Below are 26,671 nucleotides of genomic sequence, written 5' to 3'. Positions count from 1 at the left end.
AATCATGCGTATATTAGCTCATGTCTCAGTAGCAGCTGAAGTATAAGATAATACACTTATTAAAGTTGAAAGGAACAAATGTAGAAAGTTGTATAGATAGGAATAATTTAAAATAATGATAATAATAAAAGAATCTGAAGTTGCTAGAATGAAGAAGTTTTTGTCTTGTTCCAAAGAACTGTGCCTAGTATCAATAAAATGAGAAAATAGTCTTGATGTTCTTTAAATCTTATCAAGGCGGAGAGTGGCCAGTCAGTCAAAAATAGCAAATATGACATAAGCAGGGTGCTTGATAGACACTGGCAAGGAAAGAGGTGGTAATGTATCTTTCATAGCTGTAGGAAGGAAGACAGTTTCCAAGCTGGTATAAATTGAATTTACAAAGAATCCCTGCTATCTGTTCTGAGGTTACTTTATGGTAAGGTATTGAAATTCTTTTCATATCAGATTGTAGTCTGATAGAAGGACGATAGTTAACAATACATGTTTTAATGGTAGTTTTGTTGATCAATTACATATGAGATTGCTTTTCATTTTATTCAGTTCATCTAATAAAAGGGAATCAAAAGAGCAGATTGTATGAGTTCTATGTATAGGACTCTTGATTACACCCATTTTCTGAGATGAGTGATGCCGATTAAATAAATTATGAGAGTGTACAATCATGGGATATCAATACTGTTGAAAAGTTATAAATTCATCATACCCATCTGCCTTGTCTCTACGGTTTTTCTAAAATACATAAGGATGGCAACTCATTATGTTCAGTAGTGGCCTGTATGAGTTATACCCTCTGCCCAAAAAAAACCAAACTTTTGATAGAAAATAAAACATAGGCCAATTATCATTATTCCAATCATTTATTCAAATCAAATCATTCAAATGAAGTCTGGGGTAAGAGAAAGAAGTCACAAGTTGCTAAATCAGGTGAATACGGTGAGTGATCCAACACACAAACTTGGTTTTTGCTCAAAAACTGTCTCACAATGTTCGAACGATGAGATGGTGCATTATCGTGCAAAAGTGACCAGTGACAGAACAGTGGGCAGAAAATATTCAGGAGAAATAGAATCAGAAGTACATATCAATATGGATTTAACCAGAAATACTCAAATACTGCAGGACAAAAGTTTTAGAGTTGCTCCATTGCATAACTTAAAAGGTCAAAATCTCATCGATAGGTACTTAATGGGTGGAGTAGCCATCTATAAAAAGAGAAATAAAACAATGCAAGAATTACAGAGAAGTTGTCCTGGTGATTATTCAAGGTAAAAGTTATGTAAGCACATTTGAGAAGAGGCTAAGAAAAAATTGTGGAAGAAACTTGGGGAAATATCTGATAGAGACAACAACCCAAAGACAAACTGCCAATGAGTGTTGTGTTGGTTCGGGTATTGTAAATGTGATTTTAAAGAGGTTTAAGGAGACAGGTACCTTTTGTTCTGACAGAAAAGAAAAATGTGGGCAAAAAAAGGAAAACTATGTCTACTCAAGATCTTTACTAGTTAGGAAAAGCAAAATGAATTCCAAGATTGTCTGCTGTAGACTTAAACAGAGACTAAATAAAGATTCTGACATGACAAGCCATCAAAGAATCTTGGAAGCAGGGAGGACTGCTTACAGACCAAAAAAAAGACTCAACTGTTGACTAGGGCTATGAAAAGAAAAAGGCTCCAGTGGACAAAAGTATACAAAGATTGGACTATTCAGAAGTGGAAGAAGGTCATACTCTCAGATGAGAGCTATTTCTTTGTCCATGGAGAGCAGGAACCCTATGTTTGCAAATCAGCAATTAAGAAGACTTCTCCTGCCCACCTTCAACTAGCTCCTAAACACCCAGCTAAAAATATTTATTTTTAGCCGGGTGTTTAGGACCTAGTTGAAGCTAGTTGTGCCTGTTGACGTATGATGATAAGTGACCAAAACAAAAATACTGGAAGAGTGGTCCCACAGATTCAGGAAGACGAAGAACTCATATTCCAACAAAATCTCACTCCATGCCACACTTTCAAAAAAGTGAAAGAGTTCTTCAAAAATCACAATATCCAATTGTTTCAGTGCCCAGATAACTCTCCTGACATTAATCCAATAGAAATATTTTGGCCCATAGTGAAAAAGGAACTTAGAAAATTAAATTGTGATACAAAGGATAAATTAATACAACCTTTATAAAAAGTATGGTTTCGAGATGCAGAAATAAGAAAAATGTGTTCTACATTGGTCCATGCCCAAGCAAATTAATGGACTTATTGCGAAGAGGAGACATAAATTATTAGGTCAGGTTGTAGTTTCATTTTTGTACTTTTTGGATTAATTTGTTCATTACTGTACCTTTATGGACATAGGATGTAAAAACCTACATTTTAAGACCTTACATTAAGGTCTACCTTAATGTAAGGTAGACAGACAAAGTGATAAGTGGCTTTTTTTATCATTATATAAAACTCCAGATTCTTACATCCACCAAAATCTCCACATCATCCCATGAAAAAAAAACAGATATTTATGAGATTCATTGCTCTTGTGTAATTTGCTATATACAGGAAAACCTCGCTTAACGCAATTAATTAATCCATCAATTAATGCGCACTGAGTAAAATCGCATTAAGCAAAAATACAACAAACAATAGGAATAATTATAATTCATCCATCATTTAGCATAAATTTGAAAAAAAAAAAATGTACAATATAAGCTATATTAGTGGATCAAATCATCAAAGTTAAAAATGAATTGCACAAATTTTTATTTAATGTCTAAACATTTGATTGAGCTACTTTTTTACAAAAAAAAATTAGGTAAAGATGTTTGAATAGCATTCAACTTTTTCATCTTATCATGCAATTTGTGATAGCTGGCGACCACTTTATGAAGATTTCAGAGGACTTTGAAGCTTTGTTCCATATGAAGATCAGCATCAAACAAAATTTCCTTAGCATGCTCAATGCAACTGAAAACTAACTCAAGTTCTATTACAGTTAGCTTCTTAGTTGTAACATTCTCTTCTTGTTAGCACTTCTTATCTTCTTCTTCATATACACGCTGTTTTCTAGTTGAAGGAGATCATTCTTGCTTAACTGTTCTGCATCGGAATCGAACAAGTTTCTCACATCTTCGTTATCCAATTCATTAAATGCAAGTTCTTTTCCAATTGTGCTGATTTCTTCTATAATGTTAGATCTTGGATTTTGCGCACGATAAACTAACATAGGCTTGAGTTTAAAGTCACCTTCTGCATTGCCTCCTAATAAAAGGCGTAAGACAATCTTTAGATACTTTGTATCCTAGTTGAGATATTTCAGTTTTAACTAGGAAAGTTTTTGTCAGCATACACTTCCAAAAGAGACCAGTTTCATTGATGTTGAATATTTGACGATCGTCACAATCACACTCCTGAATTATCCTTTGCAATTGTTCAGGAAATTTGGCTACAAAATCTTTATCAGCACTAGCAGATTCCCCAGTTATTCTTACGTTATGCAGTCCAGCTTTCACATTCCTTTTGAAATCCAGTCTCTTTCAATGAGGTCAAAATTCAGAAGGCCTGGTTAGAATGGTGAATTCCAGATGATTGGAGTATAGCTCTCATACTTCCTATCTTTTGTAAAAAAGGGAAATAAAACTGAATGTGAGAATTACAGAGGAACTCCTCTACTCAGTGTTCCAGGTAAGATTTATGCAAGCATATGGAGTGGTATCAAAAAGTTGAGACTGTCTCTGTTTACGAGAAATTACTTTATTTATGTACGTTTACACACCATCACCTTGAAAATAGTCCCCCTTGCATAGCAATACAGCGCTCCCAGCGTTCCTGCCACTTCTGGAATGTGTCCTGGAAGTCTTCTTTTCGAAGTGTGTCAAGCACCTTCTGCGATTCCTCCCGCTGGATCTCAGCAATGGTGTCAAAACAGCAACGTTTGAGCTGGATCTTCGTCTTTGGGAAGAGGTCGAAGTCCACAGGAACTAAATCTGGCGAGTAGGGTGGGTGCAGAAGTGAGATCATGTTGTCTCCGGCGAGAAACTCACGTGTGAGGAGAGCCCGGTGACAGGGTGCATTGTCGTCATGGAGCATCCAGTTTTTTGCACATCACACATCTGGTGGCTTTCACGAATGTCCTCCCTCAGACACCTTAAAACATGGCAGTAGAACTCGCTAATGAGGGTCTGGCCGCTGGGGATTAATCTCGATGCACAATGCCACAAATGTCGAAAAAAACGATGAGCATGCACTTGGTCGAGCTGTGGACCTGCCTCGCCTTTTCCGGTGACCAAGTGCATGCTCATCGTTTTTTTCGACATTCGTGGCATTATGCATCGAGATTAATCCCCAGGGGCCAGACCATCATTAGCGAGTTCTACTGCCATGTTTTAAGGCGTCTGAGGGAGTACGCTCGGCGAAAGCGACTGGATCTGTGGCAAAAAACTGGATGCTCCACAATGGCAATGCACCCTGTCACCGAGCTCTCCTCACACGTGAGTTTCTCGCTGGAAACAACTTGATCTCACTTCCGCATCCAATCCACCCTACTCGCCAGATTTGGCTCCTGCAGACTTCACCCTCTTCCCAAAGACGAAGATCCAGCTCAAAGGTCACCGTTTTGGCACCACTGCCAAGATCCAGCGGGAATCACAGAAGGTGCTTGACACGCTTCGAAAAGAAGACTTCCAAGACACATTCTAGATGTGGCAGGAACGCTTGGTGTGCTGTATTGCTATACAAGGGGACTATTTTCAAGGTGATAGATAGTGTGTAAATATAAAGTAGATACATAAAGTAATTTCTCGTAAACAGAATTAGTCTCGAAACTTTTTGATACCACCTTGTATGCTTGCATAAATCTTACCTGGAACACTGAGTAGAGGAGTTCCTCTGTAATTTTCACATTCAGTTTAATTTTATGTGATGATATGCTCTTCCACTATGAAGACTATTGCTTCGTCTCAGGGTCGTACCCATACACCCAAGTTTCGTCACCGATAATGATCCTCGACATGAAGGACGGGTCATCTATGGCAGTGCTTCCCAAACTTCTGGATGTCAGGGCCCCCTTTGCAAAAATTAAAATATTTCACGGCCCCGCTCAAAAAAAATCGTAATAGAGAGATATATTATTATAATATTTATTGTATTTATATTCAATACAAAACATACACAGCGAGTATTACAAAAATCAAATGCATATATTACATTTTTTTGCCTCTTACCGTTTGGTTCTAAAGACGATGCGGGCTGTTCTGGTAAAATATGAAATACTGTCCTTTTTTTGAGTCTGTTTCTGCTTCTTCTGATTGTTCGCGGGATTTTTTATTATTTTTTTATCAGCCACTTATCCATCTCAGGGTTAAATGTTTTAACGTAGAATAGATCAAATAATATCACCACTTACCGATATTGGCACGCCACAGACTGATAACAGGAAATTAGTGAATATCACCTGAATAAGGGAATCCCTGGACCAAGAACATTTTTCTCTTTTGTGACTTTTCTCCCTTTAATCTAATTAAGCCTAACGCGAAACAGACAGCAAAGGCAGGTTATTAAAACGTGCATATGATTGGTGCGGTATTAACAAAAGATCGCGCAACCGAAAGATAAAAGCACAGTTGACAATTGAGTTGAAATGCTAACTTTCTTCAACCGAATTCCATATGTGAAACTGCCATAACATTCATTATATATACAGGGTGTTCGGGATAAATTTGACATATTTATAATTAATTATATTTTTCCGTAAGTTACATGTATTAACACACACTTCTCTTCATTTAAAAGGTTGGACCCTTCTTCATTCATATACAAGATGTCAGAAAGGATGGATAGCTGGAACCCACCTGAATCATGGAAGAGAATAACTTGTATCATGATGATTCGTGCCGGCCATCAAAATAAGGATATTTCGACTGCTGCCCAATGCTCCCTGAATACAGTAAAAACAATCAGGCATGAACTAGAGACTTGCAATGGTGACTACGAGGATGTAGTAAGAAGAAAGATCCCTAGCAGACGATCTGATTGCGTTCGTACAGCAGAATTCCTCGCAAATCTGCAGGAACAGGTGTTGAAGATCCCTGGCATTGGAATTCGGGCTTTGTCACGTGAAATGAATGTTGCAGCCTCTACTATGAAGCTTGCACTCAATGAAGACCTCCGCTACTACTCATACAAGCGCCGCAAAGGTCAGCTGCTTACAGAAAAGGCCCATGAAAAACGTTTGATAAACGCGAAGAAACTTCTAAGCAAAGTGAAACATCCTGCGGAACCACAAACAATCTGGTTCTTTTCCGATGAGAAAAACTTTTGCCAGGATCAAAAACACAACACGCAGAATAACAGATGGCTTGCATACAGTACAAAGGACATTCCTCGTGTAATGCAGACTAAATTTCCCCAAACTGTGATGGTTTTCGGATGTGTATCCTCTTAAGGCAATGTGATGCCTCCGCATTTTTTCCAAGAGGGCCTCAGGTTGACTTCAGATGGCTACGTGGAGTTGCTAAACACTGTAGTCAAGCCCTGGATAACAAGGGTAGCCAATGGTAGGCCGTATGTATGGCAGCAGGATTCGGCCCCTTGCCACACCTCTGGGAAAAGTCAAAAATGGTTGTCTGAAAATTTCTACGACTTCACCAGTCCAAATGTTTGGCCTCCAAACTCCCCAGACCTTAACACCATGGATTATTTTGTATGGGGCGCAGTTGAAAAAGACACCAATCGCACTTCCAGTAATACAAAAGCCCAGTTAATGGATAAAATTAAAACAGTTTTTGCGGCCCTTCCCAGGGAGACTGTAGCATCAGCTTGTTCGAGGTTCCGAAGCAGGATTGAAGCTGTGATCGATGCTAATGGTGGTTATTTTGAGTAAATCTTGTTGATAGTATTGTAATTAACTCTGCCTGTAATGTTTTTTGTCAATTCATTAAATTTAATAGATACAAAGAAGATTTTCTTTTTCCTTACGAAACTGTCAAATTTATCCCGAACACCCTGTATATGTATATTACTTAGTTTTAACACTTTTACGAATTTTAACAGGCTCAGTTGAATTTTATTGCTGCCTTGGGAAATCGAACTCACATACATCTAATTAATAACAATAGTTTTTAGTTAGATGCGCTGTTTGCCCATGCAACATATGGTTTTGTTTCTGTCTATATATACAGCATAGTTTCTGTATGAGGGGACATGTGATTCATTAATTAGTGTATTTTTATCCCAGTTGTCTCTAATTGCACTATTTGTTGAGAAATATATTACACAGACTCCTCATACCTTATTCACTAGCATAATAAAAGTACTTGTTTTTATTGCCTCTGCAGTATAGTGGCTGTTAGAGAGGGGTGTTGTTTACCACTGCAAGGGAGTTACTATCTCCCCACATAAATTTGTTTATGCTTTTTTTCATGTGTGAAGTATATGCAAAACTTTTATTGGTGACAGAAAACTAGCTCGGATGACAGTGATAATATAAAACGAGTTTTGATATGTATATAAAGTCAATATCAACAGTCCCTGATTACGAACGTGTGATGAAAGGGACAGGAAGATTTGGAGCTTACCTGGAGAGCATTCGAAGTAAATACAATTCATCACTGCTTTGAAATGAAACATATGAATAAGCAATATTTACTAATATTCATTAAGCGCCGAAATATGCAGGAAGCAAAGTTTGTGAACCAACACCAATGCGTGAATTTTTCCATTAAAATATAAAAAATAAAAAATGAAATTGCAGACGTGGTAATGCACGTGGTCAGAATAGCACCAGTTGCACAGTTGGAGAACAATGTACACAGGACGATGTCTTTTTTTGGCACACTCACTTATGAAGGTAGGTGCTCCCTGTGACTGTGTGTGCAGCCTTGTGCTGCCATCTGTTGGTGTGTTACAAAACTAGTCTCGAAAATTTTTGGTACCTCGTCCTTCATAAGAAGCCAAGAAATACTGTTGAAGAGAAACTTGATGAACAAGCTGGGTTCAGGACAAATAGAGATCGTCAAGTTCAGATTTTCACTTGATGATAAATAGTTGAGAAATCATGTGAATATAATAAGGATCTGCGTTTAACTTTTATAGATCCTAAAAAGGAATATGACAAGATGCCCAAAGAAAAGCTTTATAAAATGCTGCAATTAAATGGGGTAAATAGATTATACAGAGACATTCATTAGTCTATATTTAAGTTGAAATCAGTAGAAAGAACTAAAAGAAACATAGGAAGATGGTTCCATATGAAATCAGGTGTAAGGCATGGGTAAATACTATCTCCACTCTTATTCGTCCTCTATACGGATCGCATTATGAAAGAAAGTGGAAAATTATCATTAAACTTGATATTCTAATATCAAACCTGATATCAGAATATCAAGTTTAATGATAAATAAAGGAGTCAAAGAATTAAAGAAGTCAAAACATATATATATATATATATATATATATCACTGAATAGTGTAACATCACCATTTAACATAATATTATACAACAATTTGGCCTGGAAATATCAATGGAGAAAACTAAAGTCACGATTTTTCATGGAGATAACCCTGTCAGAAGTAAAACTGTAATAAATACTAAAATAAATCTTTCATTTTAAGATGATAAACTTTATAAAAATCACTGGAGTAATTAACAGAACCTTTAAACTAATTACATATAGAAACACACAAGACTTATAGTCTACAAAACAATAGCCAAACCTACACTATTATGTGGAAGTGAGACATGGACCTTTGGAGAAAGAGAATACAGAGAATTCAGGCAGCAGAAATGAAATTCCTTAGAAAAACAGAAAAACTAACTTAATTAGATAAAAAAAAGAAATAGTGAAATAATTAAAAATCTTAAAATTAATTCCATAACAGATCAGTGATTAAATATAGAAAAAACTGGTTAGACCATATAGCAAGAATGCAGAGAGAAAGATTACCAAAAAAGATCTTAACACATAAACCTAGAGGAACAAGAAATAGGGGACAACCAAGAAGATGGACTAAGTCAGGAACAGGCCACTTGGCCTAGAACCTGGATAGGAAGAAGAAGTGTAACATCACCATTTGGCATATCTGTCTACATCATGTTATACTTAATGGATATTCTGAAAACATTTTTTCAGAACTAATTTTTTTGTTAAAAAAAAAAAAAAAAAACAGTGTAGTATTTAGTTTATTTTTTTAATATGACACACCAGTATTTATACTTCATCATGGGTTAAAAACATGGAAGTATGGTTAAAAACATTCATAAATATTCCACTAAACCTCCAACATGATTCATAAAACATTCCACAACCATGGTGGGATTCAACAACACATCCTGTTTGGTTGGAAAGTAGATATGCTAACCACTCAGTCAACTAGGATGGGCAAATTTAATAATAAGCACTTGAGTATATATGGATTTTAAATTATTAATATATTGGTGTTATATCTCAAATGTCATTATTGGAAACAGAATTGAAAGTTAAGGACTAGGTTTTTAGTCATGGAAAAAATTCCTGGGATTTTCTAATCTTTCTTACCTCTAGTTGTGGGAAAATAGCTTGAGATGCAAGACATTTCATAAATTTAAATTTAAAAATCTAAAACAAAAAAGTGTTCAATTTATTATAATTTTTAATTCTAATTATAGATTATTATTAAATTATTTTACAAATTAATAAAACTATTTTACAACTGCAAAAAATATATAAAATATAGTTATGGGGGGGTTGAAAAGTTCTGATAAATTCCTAGAACAAAAATGATATTAAAAAAACAGATATAACCACAAGAAAGAACATATCTTCAGCTTTTCTTTAATATCTTCAGAAAGAACACACATGCTCTTTCTTGTGGTTATAACAGTTTTTTTAATATCATTTTTATTCTAGGTGTTTATCAGAATTTTTCATTCCCCCCTCCTCATATATATATATATTTTTTTTTTTTTCATTATTATTATATGAAAACCAAAGATCACTACTAGTGGACAAAGGACTTTTAATATAGAGGCTATTATTATTTCATTTTTATTTTTAAATTTGGATCATATTTGACATTTTGGTAAAAAAAAAGTATTTATAATTTTAATTTTTCTTACTTTTATAATTTCACTATTTTCACTTTAGCTACAAAATAAAAATCAATCAATCAAATGTTTGGAAACATTTTAAGAAAGCAGTTCAGTGCAATTATGTTCAAAGCAAATTTCAGGTCAAGGATCAAATTCTATTTGTCATTCTTAGAAAAAATAGGGGCCTGAAGAGATCAATGGCAAAATCATATTAAAAATGAAGACATCAGGAAGGAACCTGACATTGCTTGCATTCAAGAATGTGTGAGCAGGGCTAATCTAAGGTGGTATGGTCACTTAAATAAAATGGGAAAAGAAAGGTTAGCGAAATAGGTGTTTAATGCCAAAATGGCAGAAAAAAGACAAAAAGGCCCACAGGAAGAAGACCAAGATCTAGTTGTATTGATTCAGTCAGAAGGGCCTTAGAACTAACAAGTAATAGACTAATTTGGAGGAAAATTGTTGAAAGGATTGTTTGTTAGTAATGACATAAACTTAATCATGTAGTGTCCTCATAGTAGCCTGAACACATGTTGAGGATACATCTCAGGAAAGTGATAATGGTGAAAGATTGAACTGAGACTGATCATTCAATTTTAATCTTTTGTGAAACAAGAAAATTTTCAGTATTGTTCATTAAGATGACTCAAAAAAATTTTAACTAAGGATTAGTTTGTAAACATTGAAAATTTAACAACTGATATTCAAAATATTGTGGATTTACAAATAACATGTCCCTTCCCCCATAACGAAATATAGAGCAAGAGTGGTGAAGATATCTGGATATAAAATCAGCCAAAAATTTACTTTGTTGAAGCTTTATATTAAAATATAATAAATATATACTGCATATGAATAAGAAGGGTGCTTAAGGATCAAAGCTATAAAATTGAGAGGAGACCTCCACAGAGCCTTTAAAGGAATGCAGAGAACTGACAAAGGGCATCTAACATACCGTCCAATCCTCACCTTCTCATGCTGCACACTGTTAGGTATCTACCTGGATACTGAATGAATTAGGATGGGCTGGCAATTTGAGATTTACTGACCAAACTGTGTTCTCTTGGCTTAAACCACATTAAATGATGGTACAACATGACAATTTTATGCCGGCTGGGATATCACCCGGTTAAACAAGGCCCCCCCCCCTCCACATTGTTTTCGTCAGGGAACAAGGGTGAACAGGGAAAAGTCAGATACTGGAACAAATCCTGAAACACACCCAACTCAACATCAACAGAGATCAAGATTGGTACTATTAATATAAGAAGCCTGAAATATAATTTATTATATTTATTATAAAAATGTAAACAAATTCACATGGAGAGAAGAGGCAAGGAATAAGAAAAGTCTCATTGACTATGTTATTGTCGATAGTGAAATTTTCTGAATGGTGAAGGACACTAGAGTGTACAGAGGATTTGAAATTGGAAGTGATCACCATTTTGTCTTGAGCAAGATAAAATTGAATTTCATATTGAAAAGAACATGCAAGAAAGTTTTAAAGCAAATAAAAGTTGAGCAGCTCTCAAGATGAACTGTAGACTAAAATACACAAACATTATTCAAGAAAAAATGAGAGTTTGAGAACAGGAACCTTCGAGATTCAGTTGCAAGCCCTGAAGAAAACATTGATTCAGCCAGAGAGGCATGTGGTGAGGTTGTCTGCAAGGATAGAAAAATCAGAACTCCATGGTGGACACAAGAAGTTAAAGAGGGAGTGAAGGAAAAAGAAGAAAGCATATCAAAAGTTCCTGGCAAATAAGTCAGCTTGTGCTCTTAGAGAATACAAAGACAAATGTAAGAATGATAAACACTGTGTGAAACTATCTAAACAAAAGTCATGGGAGGACTTTGGCAAGAACATAGAAAATAAATATCAAGAAGGTGACAAAATATTCTTGAGGTTGTTGAAGAAGCTTAGGGAGGAAAGAGTGCTGCAAAAGGTATTAGAGGTGATAAAAGTGACATGAAAACTGGAGAAAAATATATCATTGATGTATGGAGTAATTACTTCAAAAAGTTCCTAAATGAAACAAGCAGTGCAGCACAGTGGTAAGAAACATTCCACAGGCACATGCAATCAGGAATACATATCCACACTTGGAAGTATTAAAAAGCCATCAAAAGCCTAAATGTAGAAAGGCACATGCAATCAGGAGTAGATGTTATATTCAACCAGAAATGAGCAGGTATAAAAATCTTGCAGTGGCTACAAGATAGGCCTGCATAGTTCACGAGGCCTGGACAGAGGGATGAATTCCAGACAACTGCAGTAGAGCTTTCATCATACCCATAAACAAAAATAATAATAATAATAAAACTGAATGTGAGAATTACAGTGGTATTTCCCTACTGAGTGTTCCTGGTATAAAGTCTTGTATAGAAAAAAAATAGAAATATTTTTTCTATGTCAATTTTACATGGGCAATTAAATTACATATCGTATTTGTAAGTAAAAAATATTTATAATTCACTGTACTGAGATAAATGCAGTAACTAAATGTTAAAATATTTGAATAACAACCACTACATTTGTAACTACAATTAAGCTCAGACAGGATTAAGCTAGGAGACCTAAGGCTAGCAACAGTTGCAAAGGTCACCGGATTATGAGTTTTCCCACCAAAATCCAGCGATAGCATGGATGACAGAGAAAACTGTCTATAAATCCAGGGGACTTTAGAGAAGAAGGGCCAAGGTAAGGAGAATGATATAAAAAACAGAGATTGAGTGGCTAGGGAGCTCTCGTTTCGAAGTTCATTCCTGTGCCAGGCTTTTCTGAGGACAGAGAGAGTCATGTTTCCCGCGAAGAGCAGTTCTGATGAAGATGGGAAGTTCGCTAGTTGCAGAGACGGCTTTTTCAAGATATCCTACCATGAGATTCCCCGATGATCTACTTGTGTGCTGAATTATCGCAGCCGTGTCCCAGTGCCCGATCGAAAGTTAGCTGGGAAGAAGCAGAACATGCCCATAAGCCTTCAGGATCTATGACTGTGTAATGAACTAGAAAGATTGTAAGTAGAATGTTTCATGTAATATCTTACATTGTGAAGTTCAAATGACAAATATTGGTTCTGTTATCTAGTGGCATGGAAGTTGTTACAAAGAATCAGAAAGTCGTATTTTAGTTTGAGTGTTAATAGTAGAATACAGAGATTTACTGATTTGCCTATGTTATGTAATGTCAAGAGTGAATGTGGTTTAAGTTTGGCCTTTGATTGTTTACACTGTGAGAGAAGTTAAAGTGTGTTTCATCTAAGTGTCTGAAAAGTTAATGTGTAATTATGATTCCTTTGTCTTAAAGCTTAAGTGAAATGCTTAATTGATTTTGTGGAGAGTTAGACACGTGACAGTGTGTTGTCTTAGTTAGAACCAGACACGTGATTATGTGCTGTTTGAATGTTGTATATAATTTGTCTTAGCAAGAATAAATATGTTGTTTTTGTTAATAGCTTGCCTGATCTTTAGCCGATGCACTTCTCATAAAAATACCGAACCTGTGTGACCTAAGAGTAGTAGCCATGACTGACTGATTAATTATTAGGAGTTGCTTGAGATAGAGTTAAATTAAGAGTTATCTTTGTGCTTAGCTGAATATTTCTCTTGTATATAAGGGAAGGAACAACAATTCTTTTATGCGATCCTTAATGGCACAGTCAATAAATAAATTAATTTTTAAGGATCAATACAAGTGAAACACGGCAAAGTAGATTAAGGACTTGGCTCCAGACAGAGGCTTTTCTTAAGTCTACAATTCAAGCACATGCAAGAGCATATTTACAGCCTTGAGAGAGGGGGAGGGGAGTAAAACTAAGTTAAGGACTAAAGGATTAAAATTAATTGCGAGTTTTATGGGCGAATTAGAAATTGAAGTCCATAGACAGTTTGAACTAGCTCAAGCAACTATGACATAAAATAAATAAGAAACTATTATAATGGCGCAGTAGACATCCATTCGTTACATTCGTCAAATCCTTATATAATAATAAATAAAAAGAAAAAATAAATATAATAAAATTTTTACACTGGTAAGATTTATGCAAGTATATTGAGAAACGGTTGAGAAGGACTGTGGAAAGGAAGCTTGGTGAAGAACAACTAGATTCAGGCCAAATAGAGGTTGTCAGGATCAGATTTTCACTATATGACAAATAGTCTAGAAATCTGGGAATATAACAAAGATTTGTATTTATGTTTTATAGACCTGCAAAAGGCATATGACAAGGTGCCAAGAGAGAAGCTATTCAATACGCTACAATTATATGGTATCAATGGGGCATTATATCAAGCAATACTTAATTTTTATTTGAGTTGTTAGTCAGCAGTTAGAATTGAAGTACAGGAAGATGGTTTGATATTAAATCTGGTGTCAGACAAGGATGTACATTATCCCCTCTGTTGTTCATTATCTATATGGATCACATTATGAAGGAAAGTGGTATTAAACCTGATATCAAAATTGGAGATGTTAATATCAGCTCTTCACTTTATGCAGATGATGTTATACTTCTAAATAAATCCGCTACAAGTCTGCAAGATTCCCTGGCTAAATTGAATAACTGTTGTAATAGAGATGGTATGAAGGTCAGCAATAACAAGACAAAAATAATGAAAATAAGTAGAAGCATTGAAAATATCAACTACATTGTGAATGGAGAATCTAGAGAACAAGTAAACCATTTCAGCTACTTAGGCACAATTTTTAGTGAAGATGGTAAATTAAATATGTAAATATACAACAAAATCAACAAAGTCAGTATGGAAAAATATATATGGAATAAGAGAGAAATTAGTCAAAACACTAAATTAGCCATATATATGAAAGTTTTCAAGCCAATTTCAACTTATGGAATAAGTTAGAAAAAAAACACTTGACCAATGACTAGAGACTACAGATATGAGAGTCCTGAGAAATATTAGGGGGCGTGAACAGATGGCAATATCATATTAAAAAATGAGGATATCAGAAAAGAACTTGAAATTGTTAGCATTGAGGAATGTGTTAGCAGAGCTAATCTCAGGTGATATGGTCACTTAAACAGAATGGGAAAGGAAAGATTAGCAAAATAAGTGTTCTCTGCGAAGTTAGAAGGAAAAACACACAGAGGAAGACCAAGATATAGGTGAATTGATACAGTCCTGTACACCTATTGGGGGTACATGACAGGAATTTGATGATGATGATATGAAAAATAACTTCATCTGTAAAACTGATGTGATCATGCCAGGAACGACAACCTAAGACTAAGTGAGTCTGTTCTCACATTGAGTAGAGTCAATGTGAGAACAGACACCTAGTCTGAGTTTAAGTTTAGTGTCATCAAAAGTAAATGGAGATGGACTAAGGTTGTTTTTTGTGAGAAAACAGATTCTCAGGACTTGGGAAAAAAATATCTTGAGTTCTGGTAATAGAAAAACAGCAAAGACCCAAACTCTATTTAGGACCAATAATGAATAAAAACTATTAAGACAACTTATCAATCTTAAGTATACTTTTGGAATAATTCATGCTTATTCTTTTCTTCCTCCCTACACTGTACTGTTCACCCTTATTTAATGATGGTGTTAAAAAAAAATCAATCAGCCACAGAAAGACTAATATTTATTGTTTTCCGAATACACCATTGTTAATGTTGTAAAGAAAACAAATATAAAAGTTTTCGTTTTCCTAGAGAATAAGTTCCATAACATACAAGCAACTAGAATCATTTGGTTAATAACAATAACTTGTGCAAGCAATTTTCTTATCAGTATGGTTTAATGTTGTGCAAGCAATCTTCTTATCAGTATGGTTAATGTTTTCAATCTCAGCAGTTTCAAAATCCAGAAAAATTAACTTCATACCCATAGATGGAACTCTTATTGAGAAAAGCTACCTGATGACAATATGATAAAGCACATATAAAACCAGAAAAACTGAGCAAAAATAAATCACTCACTTTGCATACATACAGGCTGCCACCAATATCCTGTATATCTATTAAATTCTTCCTGAGTGACATATGGGGGTATGCCAGCCGAACCAGGATCATCAATTATACTGGAAGTTCCTATAGAAACACACACAAGAGAGACTATTTTATAGTTGTAAATATAGCATTAACAAAAAGAAAAGAAAAACAAAAAAAGCTTCTGTATAAACATGGTCTACAAATTGTAGTAACCCTTTATCTTTTCATATATTTTTTACCGTGCGACTTAAAAATCAAATTTTATCTTCGTTAAATTTGCATCTGCCCGTATAACACATGTAGTTATAAATAGAGAATTTATATTAGGGGAAATATCCTTTAGCACGCATGTACGTCAATTGTTTACCGTATTTTAGTGTTTATTGTTGAAATTATCTTCGTTTTCTACCAGGAAAGCGCATTAAAAATAAGTGTGTTAATCTCAAGCTGAGCCTTTATTTTCTGGTGAGTTACATACATAATTAATATGTAATGCTTTTTTTTTTATGTAAAAAATTGATTTTTATACTAATGGCCACAAACTGCAACGAAAGGGGAAAAACCAACATTGAAAAGAAAATTCATTTCTCTCGAAGAAAAAATTAAAATCACGGATCAGTTGAAAAATGAAGAAAAACCAGGAGTTGTTGTAAGGACCCTGGAATTTAAATGAATCAACAATTCGAACAATCAAACAAAATGAACATAAAATCCAAGAGTCTTATTGCTCAGTCAACAGTAAGTGCAAAGCATGTTGCTCGTGTACGCGATATTCTATTGGGAAAAATTGAGAAATCTCTAATAATGATTTGGATAGAAGATTGCACTCAAAAGAAAATTCCTTTGCATGGAAATTTTATTAAACAAAAAACTCTCAAAGTTTATAAACATTTATAATGCAGAACAGGTGTTCAATGCGGATGAACACCTGTTCTGCATTATAAATGTTTCAAATTGAAATTTCAAAGATTGATATTTCAAAAATTGAAAGATCAACTTCTGGATTCAAAGTTTCCAAAGATAGAATCACTTTACTGTTTTGTAGTAATGCATCAGGTGATTATATCTTACAATTACAAATTTCAATTTAAACAACTATGAAAAGTCAAAGAAAAATCAATTACATATAACAAAAATCTTACAAAACTTTCCAGATTCAGTACAAATACATGTGCTCAGTTTTAGAATGAATGATTTTAACTTCCTTCCATTTCTATGCTGTTTAACCACATCTACTTGCTGAAAAAGAAACTCAACTTTCAGCTTGTTCATCCATTACTCATCTCACTTTTCCAAATTGTACACTCGTCGATGCATCTCAAAGGTAGAATTTGTGCATGTTTGTTTTAATATTCCACATCACAGAGTATCCAACTTAGAATCTCCTTTGTTTAATCTCACTACAAGTTTCTTTGCTCATTCTATGAAATTCAATCAGTGTGTTTTAGCACTCTCCTAATGCCACCAACCATTCTGAAATTTTGGTTGCCTTTCTTTAAACATCTGATAAATGATTACCAGAATTCTACCGCTATCAATCAACATGGGATCTTCTTACTATGTTGACTACCTTGAGACAAATGTTATAGAAAAGTTTCCAAAAACTCTAGCGAGTGCCCTTGATATCTCTAAGACAAGCAATCAACCAGGTTTGGTAAAAAGACCTATTAATAAATGATCAAGGTATGATTACAATTCTTTAATCATACCTTGATCATTTCTGCAAACTTTGCAGCTAATGCTGGGTTTCCACTTCTTCTGCCAGTTCTTTAAACTTGTTGAATTGGATTTTTAACAGTACTGATGTGAACACAGATTGATAAGAAAAATAAATATTTATTAACTTAAAAGCTAATATTTCACTGGTATTATATCCAGCATCTTCAGAGCACACAAACAAAGTTTGTTACGATAGCGAGACAACCACAATCCAGTGTAACAGTGGGACTAGTATAAGTAATTGCAGCGTGCAACACAAGACTAAAGTCCTAATTAGAAGCTATCTAAGTTTAAAAAAATAAAAAATAAAAAAGACAAAAATTGGTGAGATGTTTCTAAGCAATAAATACAAAATGTTATATTCCGGCAATGACAATCAAGGAAAGAAATAGTAGCCATGGTATTCAACAAAAAATACGAGACTAATCTTCTTCAATGGCAGTTAGTCTCAAGTAGAGTAATGTGGGCAAATATGAGAATGGAGAACTGGACAATGAGACTTATTTGTGCCTATGGTGCCACAGAAGGTTCTACTAAGGTAGAAGTGGATGAATTTTCTGAGGCTTTAGAAAAAGCAACTAACATAATGAAAAAGGAAAAGTTGGTCCTTGTTGTGGATCTAAATAGCAGAGTAGGAAATGATTGTGAGACATACAAAAAGATTTTGGGAAAATTTGGAGAAAAGAGCAAAGCTAATAATAATAGCAAATATCTGTTGGATTTCTGTTCAGGACATGGACTGTTATTACTAACACCATGTTCCAACATAAACATGTGCACAAATTCGAATTGTCGAGAAGAGGCAAGGAATAAGAAAAGTCTCATTGACTATGTTATTGTTGATAGTGATGTTTTCCTCTCTGGTGCAGGACACTACAGTGTAGAGGATTTGAAATTGGAAGTGATCACTATTTAGTCTTGAGCAGGATAAAATTGAATTTCATATTGAAAAGAATAACATGTAAGAAAGTTTTAAAGCGAATAAAAGTTGAGCAGCTCTCAGATGTGAACTGTAGACTAAAATACACAAACATGATTGAAGAAAAAATGAAAGAGTTTGAGAACAGGAATCAAACCTTGGAGATTTAGTGGCAAACACTGAAGAAAACATTGACTGATTCTGCCAGAGAAGAATGTGGTGAGGTTGTCTCTGCAAGGATAAAAAAATCAGAACTCCCTGGTGGACACAGGAAGTTAAAGAGGGCAGTGAAGAAAAAGAAGAAAGCATATCAAAAGTTCCTGTCAAATAAGTCAGCTTGTGTTCTTAGAGAATACAGAGACAAATGCAAGAATGCTAAACACTGTGTAAAACTAGCTAAAACAAGTCATGGGAGAACTTTGGCAAGAATATAGAAAATAAATATCAAGAAGGTGGCAAAATATTCTGCAGGTTGTTGAAGAAGCTTAGAAATGGAGGAAAGAGTGCTGTAAAAGGAGTTAGAGATGATAAAGGTGACATGAAAACAGGAGAAAAAGATATCCTTGAAGTATGGAGTAATTACTTTGAAAAACTGCTAAACGAAACAAGCAGTGATGACAGAACAGTGATAAAAAACATTGACCAGGCATGCAGTCAAGAATACATATTCATACTTGAAGTAGAAAAAGCCATCAAAGGCTTGAAATGTGGAAAGGCAGCAGGAGTAGATGATATTCGACAAGAAATGCTGAAGTATGGTGGTACAAAAGTCTTACAGTGGCTGTACTGCATAGTTCAGAAAGCCTGGACAGAGGGACGAATTCCCGATGATTGGAGTAGAGCTCTCATAGTACCCATATATAAAAAGGGAAATAAAACTGAATGTGAGAATTACAGAGGTTTTTCCCTACTAAGTGTTCCTGGCAAGATCTATGCAATTATACTTGAGAAACGGTTGGGAAGAATTATGGAAGAAAAGGTTGGTAAAGAACAAGCTGGATTCAGGCCAAATAGAGGCTGTCAGGATCAGATCTTCACTTTACAACAAATAGTTGAGTAAGCATGAGAATATAACAAAGATCTGTATTTAAGTTTTGTCGATTTGGAAAAGGCATATGACAAGGTGCCAAGAGAAAAGCTATTCAATACGCTACAGTTATATGATGTCAATGGGGCATTATATCAAGCAATACTTAATCTGTGTTTGAGTTGTAAGTCAGCAGTTAGAATTGAAGGAAGAACAGGAAGATGGTTTAATGTTAAATCTGGTGTGAGACAAGGATGTACATTATACCCTCTGTTATTCATTATCTATATGGATCACATTATGAAGGAAAGTGGTATTAAACATATCAAAATTGGAGATGTCAATGTCAGCTCTTTGCTTTATGCAGATGATGTTATACTTCTAAATAAATCTGCTACAAGTCTGCAACATTCTCTGACTAAATTGAATAACTGTTGTAATAGATATGGTATGAAGGTCAGCAATAAAAAGACAAAGACAATGAAAATAGGCAGAATCATTGAAAATGTCAACTGTGTTGTGAATGGAGAACCTTGGAACAAGTAAAACATTTCAGCTACTTAGGCACGAATTTTACTGAAGATGGTCAATTAAATATAGAAATAGACAACAGAATCAGCAAAGCTGGTATGGTGGGAAGTCAATTGAATAAATTCATATGGAATAAGAGAAAAATTAGTCGCAACACTAAATTAGCTGTATACAAGACAGTGTTCAAACCAGTTTTAACTTATGGATCTGAGAGCTGGGTTTTTAATATCATATTAAAAATGAGGATATTAGGAAAGAACTTGACATTGTCAGCATCCAGGAATGTGTTAGCAGAGCTAATCTCGGGTAGTATGGTCACTTAAACAGAATGGGCGAAGAAAGATTAGCAAAACAAGTGTTCTCTGCCAGGTTGGCAGGAAAACGACCCAGAGGAAGACCAAGATATAGGTGGATTGATATGGTACAAAGTACCTTAGACGATAGAAATATAAGATCTAATAATGTTGGAGTCTTGACAAGTAACAGACTGATTTGGAGGAAAATTGTAGACAGGAAGTTAGTAATGTAATTTTTTTCATGTAGTACTATCATATTCTGTACACCCCTTGAGGGTACATGGCAGGAATTTGATGATGATGATAAAAAACAGTAGTCCAAAGTTTTGAAAAATAGTAGTCCAAATAATAGTCTTTGAAAGTTTTGAAAAAAAAAAAAAAAATTAATTTGGTCTTAGGACGACTGGTCTCCCAAATCTTTGGAAGATTGATACAGCCATACTTGTTGAGATTTGGAGTATGTTTTAAGGTTATTCCAGGAACAACCTCTCTGACTTGCAGAAGCTTCTGTGCAGTACTTTTGTTTTTTTCAATTGATCCTGTGTGTAGGGGTATCCAAAGCATTGTCTGCCCGACCCAACTTGCCATAGCCAAAATGCCAGATATGCATATATATATATATTTTTTTTTTTTTTTGGATACCCCTTGGATACCCATGCTTTTCATCTCAAGATGATTATCTCCCAGGTTTTGGATAAGATGAAATTTTTATGAATTTGCCATATTTATGCAAATTTGGAGGATTTAGTGCTGGGACAGAATCCAGGAACAGTTTTTCAGATTTGTATTTGTTTCTATATAATCTGGATAGGTGGGGAACCCACTGGTGATCCAACATATGGTGATAATATTGATGGTGTGGCCTGTCAATTATTTTAACTGTGCCTGCATGCACAGTGAAATGTATACCTTTGTGGCCATGAAAGTACCTTGGTGACCAAGGTGACAACATACTGGTTTAATAATTTAATAACCAAATAAAATTAGTAAGTTAATTATTATTTTTAGATTGTGTGTGTTATCTCATTTAAACATCAATTAATGATAATTTGTGTGTGCGTGCACGTGCGCAATTTATTCAGTAACATGGGAAAATCATGAAAACTCATCAGCTAGTCATTTAAGGTCATCGGAAAGTTTAAAAAAAAAAAATTTTAAATATTTTTTGTGCTGAAATGAACTATAACATAAGGAATTTTATAAGGACATTTAGCAAATTTCTTGACTACATATGCCTTTTGCATTCTATAGACAAAACTCCAGTCAGATAATGCAACAAGCAAGGGACATTTCAAGCATATTGCCGATGATGTGATTTTTCCTCTCAATCACATAGAAAAGGTATGATATATTTCTGTAAACGTGGATTTGTAAACTACAATAATTATCATTTGCCCATCTTATCCGGAAGCTTTCAATAGCATATCAAGTTATTAATGCTTCAGTTAGATGAATGAATGAGATCATCATTTGCAGATCGCAGACCTCTAGGGAGTCAAGGATTCATTGAGGGAAACCACATACAATGCACACACACCCTACACCAGCTACCAAACCGTCTCTTAAACTCATTCATGATAGATGCACTCACCATTTCAGCAGGAAAACTGTTTCACTTACTCAATGCCCTGTTAGAAGAAAACCTAGCTCTCTCACCTCTTCTCAACATTTTTCCCCTCTCTTTTCTTTATATGGAAGGTGAGAGAGGACAAAAGGAAAGTTGAGCTGTGTGCAGTTAAGAAAGAGGTGAAGCTAGGTTTTTCTCTCACAGAGCATTGAGTGAGTGGAACAGCTTACCTACTGAATGTAAGTTTAGAATTAAGTTTTCAGAAGTTTACAGGTGTCTATCTTATCAGTCCTCTTCTTCCTCTTGCTTACAAGTATCTGCAGCCCACATACTCTCAATCTGTCTTCATAATGTACATTCAATAATCCCAATATCGTCTTTGTAATACTCTTGTGCATCATCTCCACAGCATCCCTTCGGAATTCAGGAGACCAAATCTGCATGCAATAGCCAAGTACAGTTGTTAAAGCCTTGTAAAGAGGCAGAATGATTTCCTTATCCTTGCATGTCAATGTTCATTTCAGCATCACAATTATCCCCCGAGTGCAATCTTTGCTTTATGACCTTTGAACTTTAACTTCACATCTGCCATAACTCCAAGTCTGATCCCCCAGTCTGATAACTTTCTCCAAGAATAATCCCACTAATATAATATAGGGTTCGAAATCTCATCACACCAAAGTGCATTACTTTACACTTAGTAACAATGAATGGATAGTCATTATCATTTGCTCAAATTTCCAACCTATTCAAATCATTCGAATTAGATCACTTCCATCACTTGAAACACTTTGGCCGTCTTGTTCATAGTGCAATGGTGAAATGTTTTCTTCAGTAAAAGGAACTAAATTAACAATAATGTCCAATAATTCTGAATGTTCATTTTTTCTCACCACAAACTCTTGTAATTAATCATTGAGATCCTGTTTTGACTAGATCTTTGTATGACTAAACATACACACATAACCACAGTAATAAGATTTTTTAATAAGTAAATATTTCTCTTATTTTTTTTCCAGACATATTTTAATTTAATTTTTTACCACGCTACTGCACGCATAGAGGGATTCCATTGTAAGCATGCGCCCTAACTGTATGTGATTCCTAGTATTGTTTGAATTAACTGAATTGACGATGTCCTATGATACTTAGGATGAAATATTTACTTATTAAAAAATCTTATTACTGTGGTTACGTGTATATGTTTAGTCATGAATGCTCCACAGGTTTCATTATACAACAAATATATCTTTGTATAATTCTTCATGTCGCACCATACATGACTTCATGTTTAAACTGTTCAGCTTGTTCAGTATTTGGATCATGTGTAGGAAAATGACTTTGCAATTTACTAGCCATTTGAAGCCCTTCTTTAATTATAACCCTACAGTGAGTGGAATCTCTTCATCATCACTTTTTTCTTTTCATCGAGATTCTCAAGGACAGCTCCTATTATTTCGTCACTAACAGAATTGTCAACCACCAATTCTTCAATATCTGCAGAGGAAAAATCATCAAATCCTTCTCTGCCAACTGCATGTGAAATCTGATGATATTGGGATATTCAGTTGTATGCAAAGGTACAGAGTTTTTATTTTTCACACACTCTGGCCAAGTAGCTTTCCAGCATGCACTTAAAGTTGGTTTCAATTCTGATAACAACAATGTATCAAGTTTGATGCAATCCAAAATAAAAAATTTCTTCCAAACATGAATAACTGTCAGTAAATTATCCTTATTTAGTTTATCCAAAATGTATTGGGATGGTCTTCTTGTGTAGGAAGTTTAAGATAGCGATCACACCCTGGTCTAGTGGTTGTATTAAAAATGTTATATTAGGTGGCAGAAAACAAAATTCCACATTCGGGTGTTCTAAAACAGGATGGCTATACACATTGTCTATAATCAATAAAACTTTAAAGTCCAGATTTTTTCCCATCAGGAGAAGAAAGAGCAGTTCACTATAAGAAACTCTGTAATAGTGAGTAAGTGTGCAGAAAGGCTTATGTGTTCGTACATGCTGTTTAATTTTGACGGTATATATCAGAACACAGATTTATAAGTAAATAATTATTTATTGACTTATTGCTGATATTTCACTGGTATTATAACCAGCATCTTCAGAGCACAAAAACACAGTTGTCACAGGACGCGAGACTACAACGACATGGTGTAACAAAGGGACTAGTTTAAAAAATTGTAGCAACAACAACACAAAGTTCTAATTAGGAATGTATTGGGATGGTCTTATTAAAAAGTTTCAATGTGCCTCTAAGGCATGGGATATGACTTGTGTTGTAGTTCTACGTGGTGGATAGTGGGAGAGGTTTCTTGGGAGCATTTAGTATTTTGTTTATCTTATGGGGATTATAGCCATTGGCCAAGAAGGTGTGCCGTAAGTGAGTCAGTTCAGCAGCAAGAGCACTGTCATTGGAACAGATTGCTCTTGCTCTGTGGGTTAGCGTTTTCAAGATACCATACTGTTGAGAAGGGTGATGGTGTGATTGTTTGTGTAAATATCTCCCTGTATGTGTGGGTTTTCTAAACACTGAGAATGATAACGAACCATTTGGAAGACGCTACGCACTGTATTCAGACCATGTGTCAAATTAGCAACTCTCATCTGTTTACCCAAGGACAATATCCCTCCTTTATCACATCCAGGAGCCTACGAAGTATCCTGTTCATGTGATCAAGCTTACTACAGTCAAACAGGAAGAACTGTGGACATATATATTAGTGAACATAAAAGATACATCCAGCACTATTACTATGGCAAGTCGGGCCTAGCAGACAATGCTTTGGATACTCCTGCACACAGGATCAACTGAAAGAAAACAAAAGTACTAGACAGAAGCTTTTACAAGTCAGAGAGATTGTTCTTAGTAGCAACAGAAGCCTTGAAACATACTCCGAATCCCAACAAATATGGCTGTATAAATTTACTTAAGATTTGGTAGACAGTCATCTTAAAACATAACTAGGTACTGCTTTCTCTCTGTTTTTTTTTTTTTTTTAAGATAGAGGGGGCATAATTAGGACTTTAGTCTTTGTGTTGTTGCTACAATTTTTTAAACTAGTCCCTTTGTCACACCATGTTGCTGTAGTCTCATGTACTGGAAAAACTGTGTTTTTGTGCTCTGAAGATGCTGGTTATAACACCAGCGAAATATCAGCAAATAGGTTAATAAATAATAATAATTTACTTATAATTCTGTGTTCTGATATATACCGTCAAAATTAAACAACAAATGAATAAGTATGTTATTATGGCATTTGTTATAGTCAAAGAAAACTGTACATTATGTTGAAATAAGTACTGTCCCTATATTTCAAAGATAATATTTGAACTGCACATGCCTCAATAAACATGTGAAATATTCTTTGGCCCTACTCATATCCACTCTTCCAGGTATACTATCCACCTGCATATGATAATAAGTCAGGCATGTTAAATATTTTTTTATTTTTTTTTTTGACATAGCAGTTCAACTATCACTGAATGCACAAGTCTAGCTGCACCATATGTGCAATAACATTGTATATGATGCACAGACTTGCTAGAGACAGATGCACTGCATTATCTATAAGTGTTAAATATCTGTTGGTGTTCATACTTGCAGGCACTAAGGCACTACAACTGAAGATCAAATCTATACCAGGAGAAACAGCTCCAGACTATGACATTTCCACCAAAGGTGAAATGAAAACGGGAGAAAAAAATATCCTTGAAGTATGGAGTAATTACTTTGAAAATTTGCTAAATGAAACAAGCAGTGATGACAGCACAGTGATAAAAAAACACTGACCAGGCATGCAGTCAGGAATACATATCCATACTTGAAGTAGAAAAAGCCATCAAAGGCTTGAAATGTGGAAAGGCAGCAGGAGTAGATGATATTCGACCAGAAATGCAGAAGTATGGTGGTATAAAGGTCTTACAGTGGCTGCACTGCATAGTTCAGAATGCCTGGACAGAGGGACGAATTCCGAATGACTGGAGTAGAGCTCTCATAGTACCTATATATAAAAAGGGAAATAAAACTGAATGTGAGAATTACAGAAGTATATCCCTATTGAGTGTTCCTGGTAAAACCTTTATACCACCATACTTCAGAAATGCTGAAGTATGGTGGTATAAAGTTTATACTAGGCACGTATACTTGAGAAACGGTTGAGAAGAATTGTGGAAGAAAAGCTTGGTGAAGAACAAGCTGGATTCAGGTCAAATAGAGGCTGTCAGGATCGGATCTTCACTTTACGACAAATAGTGGAGAAATCATGGGAATATAACAAAGATCTGTATTTAAGTTTTGTAGATTTGGAAAAGGCATACGACAAGGCGCCAAGAGAGAAGCTATTCAATACACTACAGTTATATGGTGTCAATGGGGCATTATATCAAGCAATACTTAGTCTTTATTTGAGATGTAAGTCAGCAGTTAGAATTGAAGGAAGTACAGGAAGATGGTTTAATGTTAAATCTGGTGTGAGACAAGGATGTACATTATCCCCTCTGTTATTCATCATCTATATGGATCACATTATGAAGGAAAGTGGTATTAAACATGATATCAAAATTGGAGATATTAATGTCAGCTCGTTGCTTTAT

General features: G+C 35.0%; 1 protein-coding gene across 1 annotated transcript in view; it reads right to left on the bottom strand.

Moving 5' to 3' along the window:
• LOC150110456 (dipeptidyl peptidase 9) overlaps positions 1-26,671 on the bottom strand; it is a 441,463-nt gene that overhangs the window by 342,677 nt on the left and 72,115 nt on the right. The window contains exon 4 of the mRNA XM_090393952.1: positions 15,989-16,099. Within this exon, the coding sequence (XP_090250078.1) occupies positions 15,989-16,099 (111 nt within the window). The remainder of the gene's footprint in view (positions 1-15,988; positions 16,100-26,671) is intronic.

The sequence above is a fragment of the Typopeltis vanoorti genome, chromosome 1 (genome assembly GCF_054136105.1).
Source record: "Typopeltis vanoorti isolate ZY-2024b chromosome 1, IOZ_Tvanoo_1.0, whole genome shotgun sequence".
Taxonomy (NCBI): domain Eukaryota; kingdom Metazoa; phylum Arthropoda; class Arachnida; order Uropygi; family Thelyphonidae; genus Typopeltis; species Typopeltis vanoorti.
The sequence above is the reverse complement of the archived record's forward strand: the minus strand, read 5'-3'. Positions and strand labels throughout refer to the sequence as shown.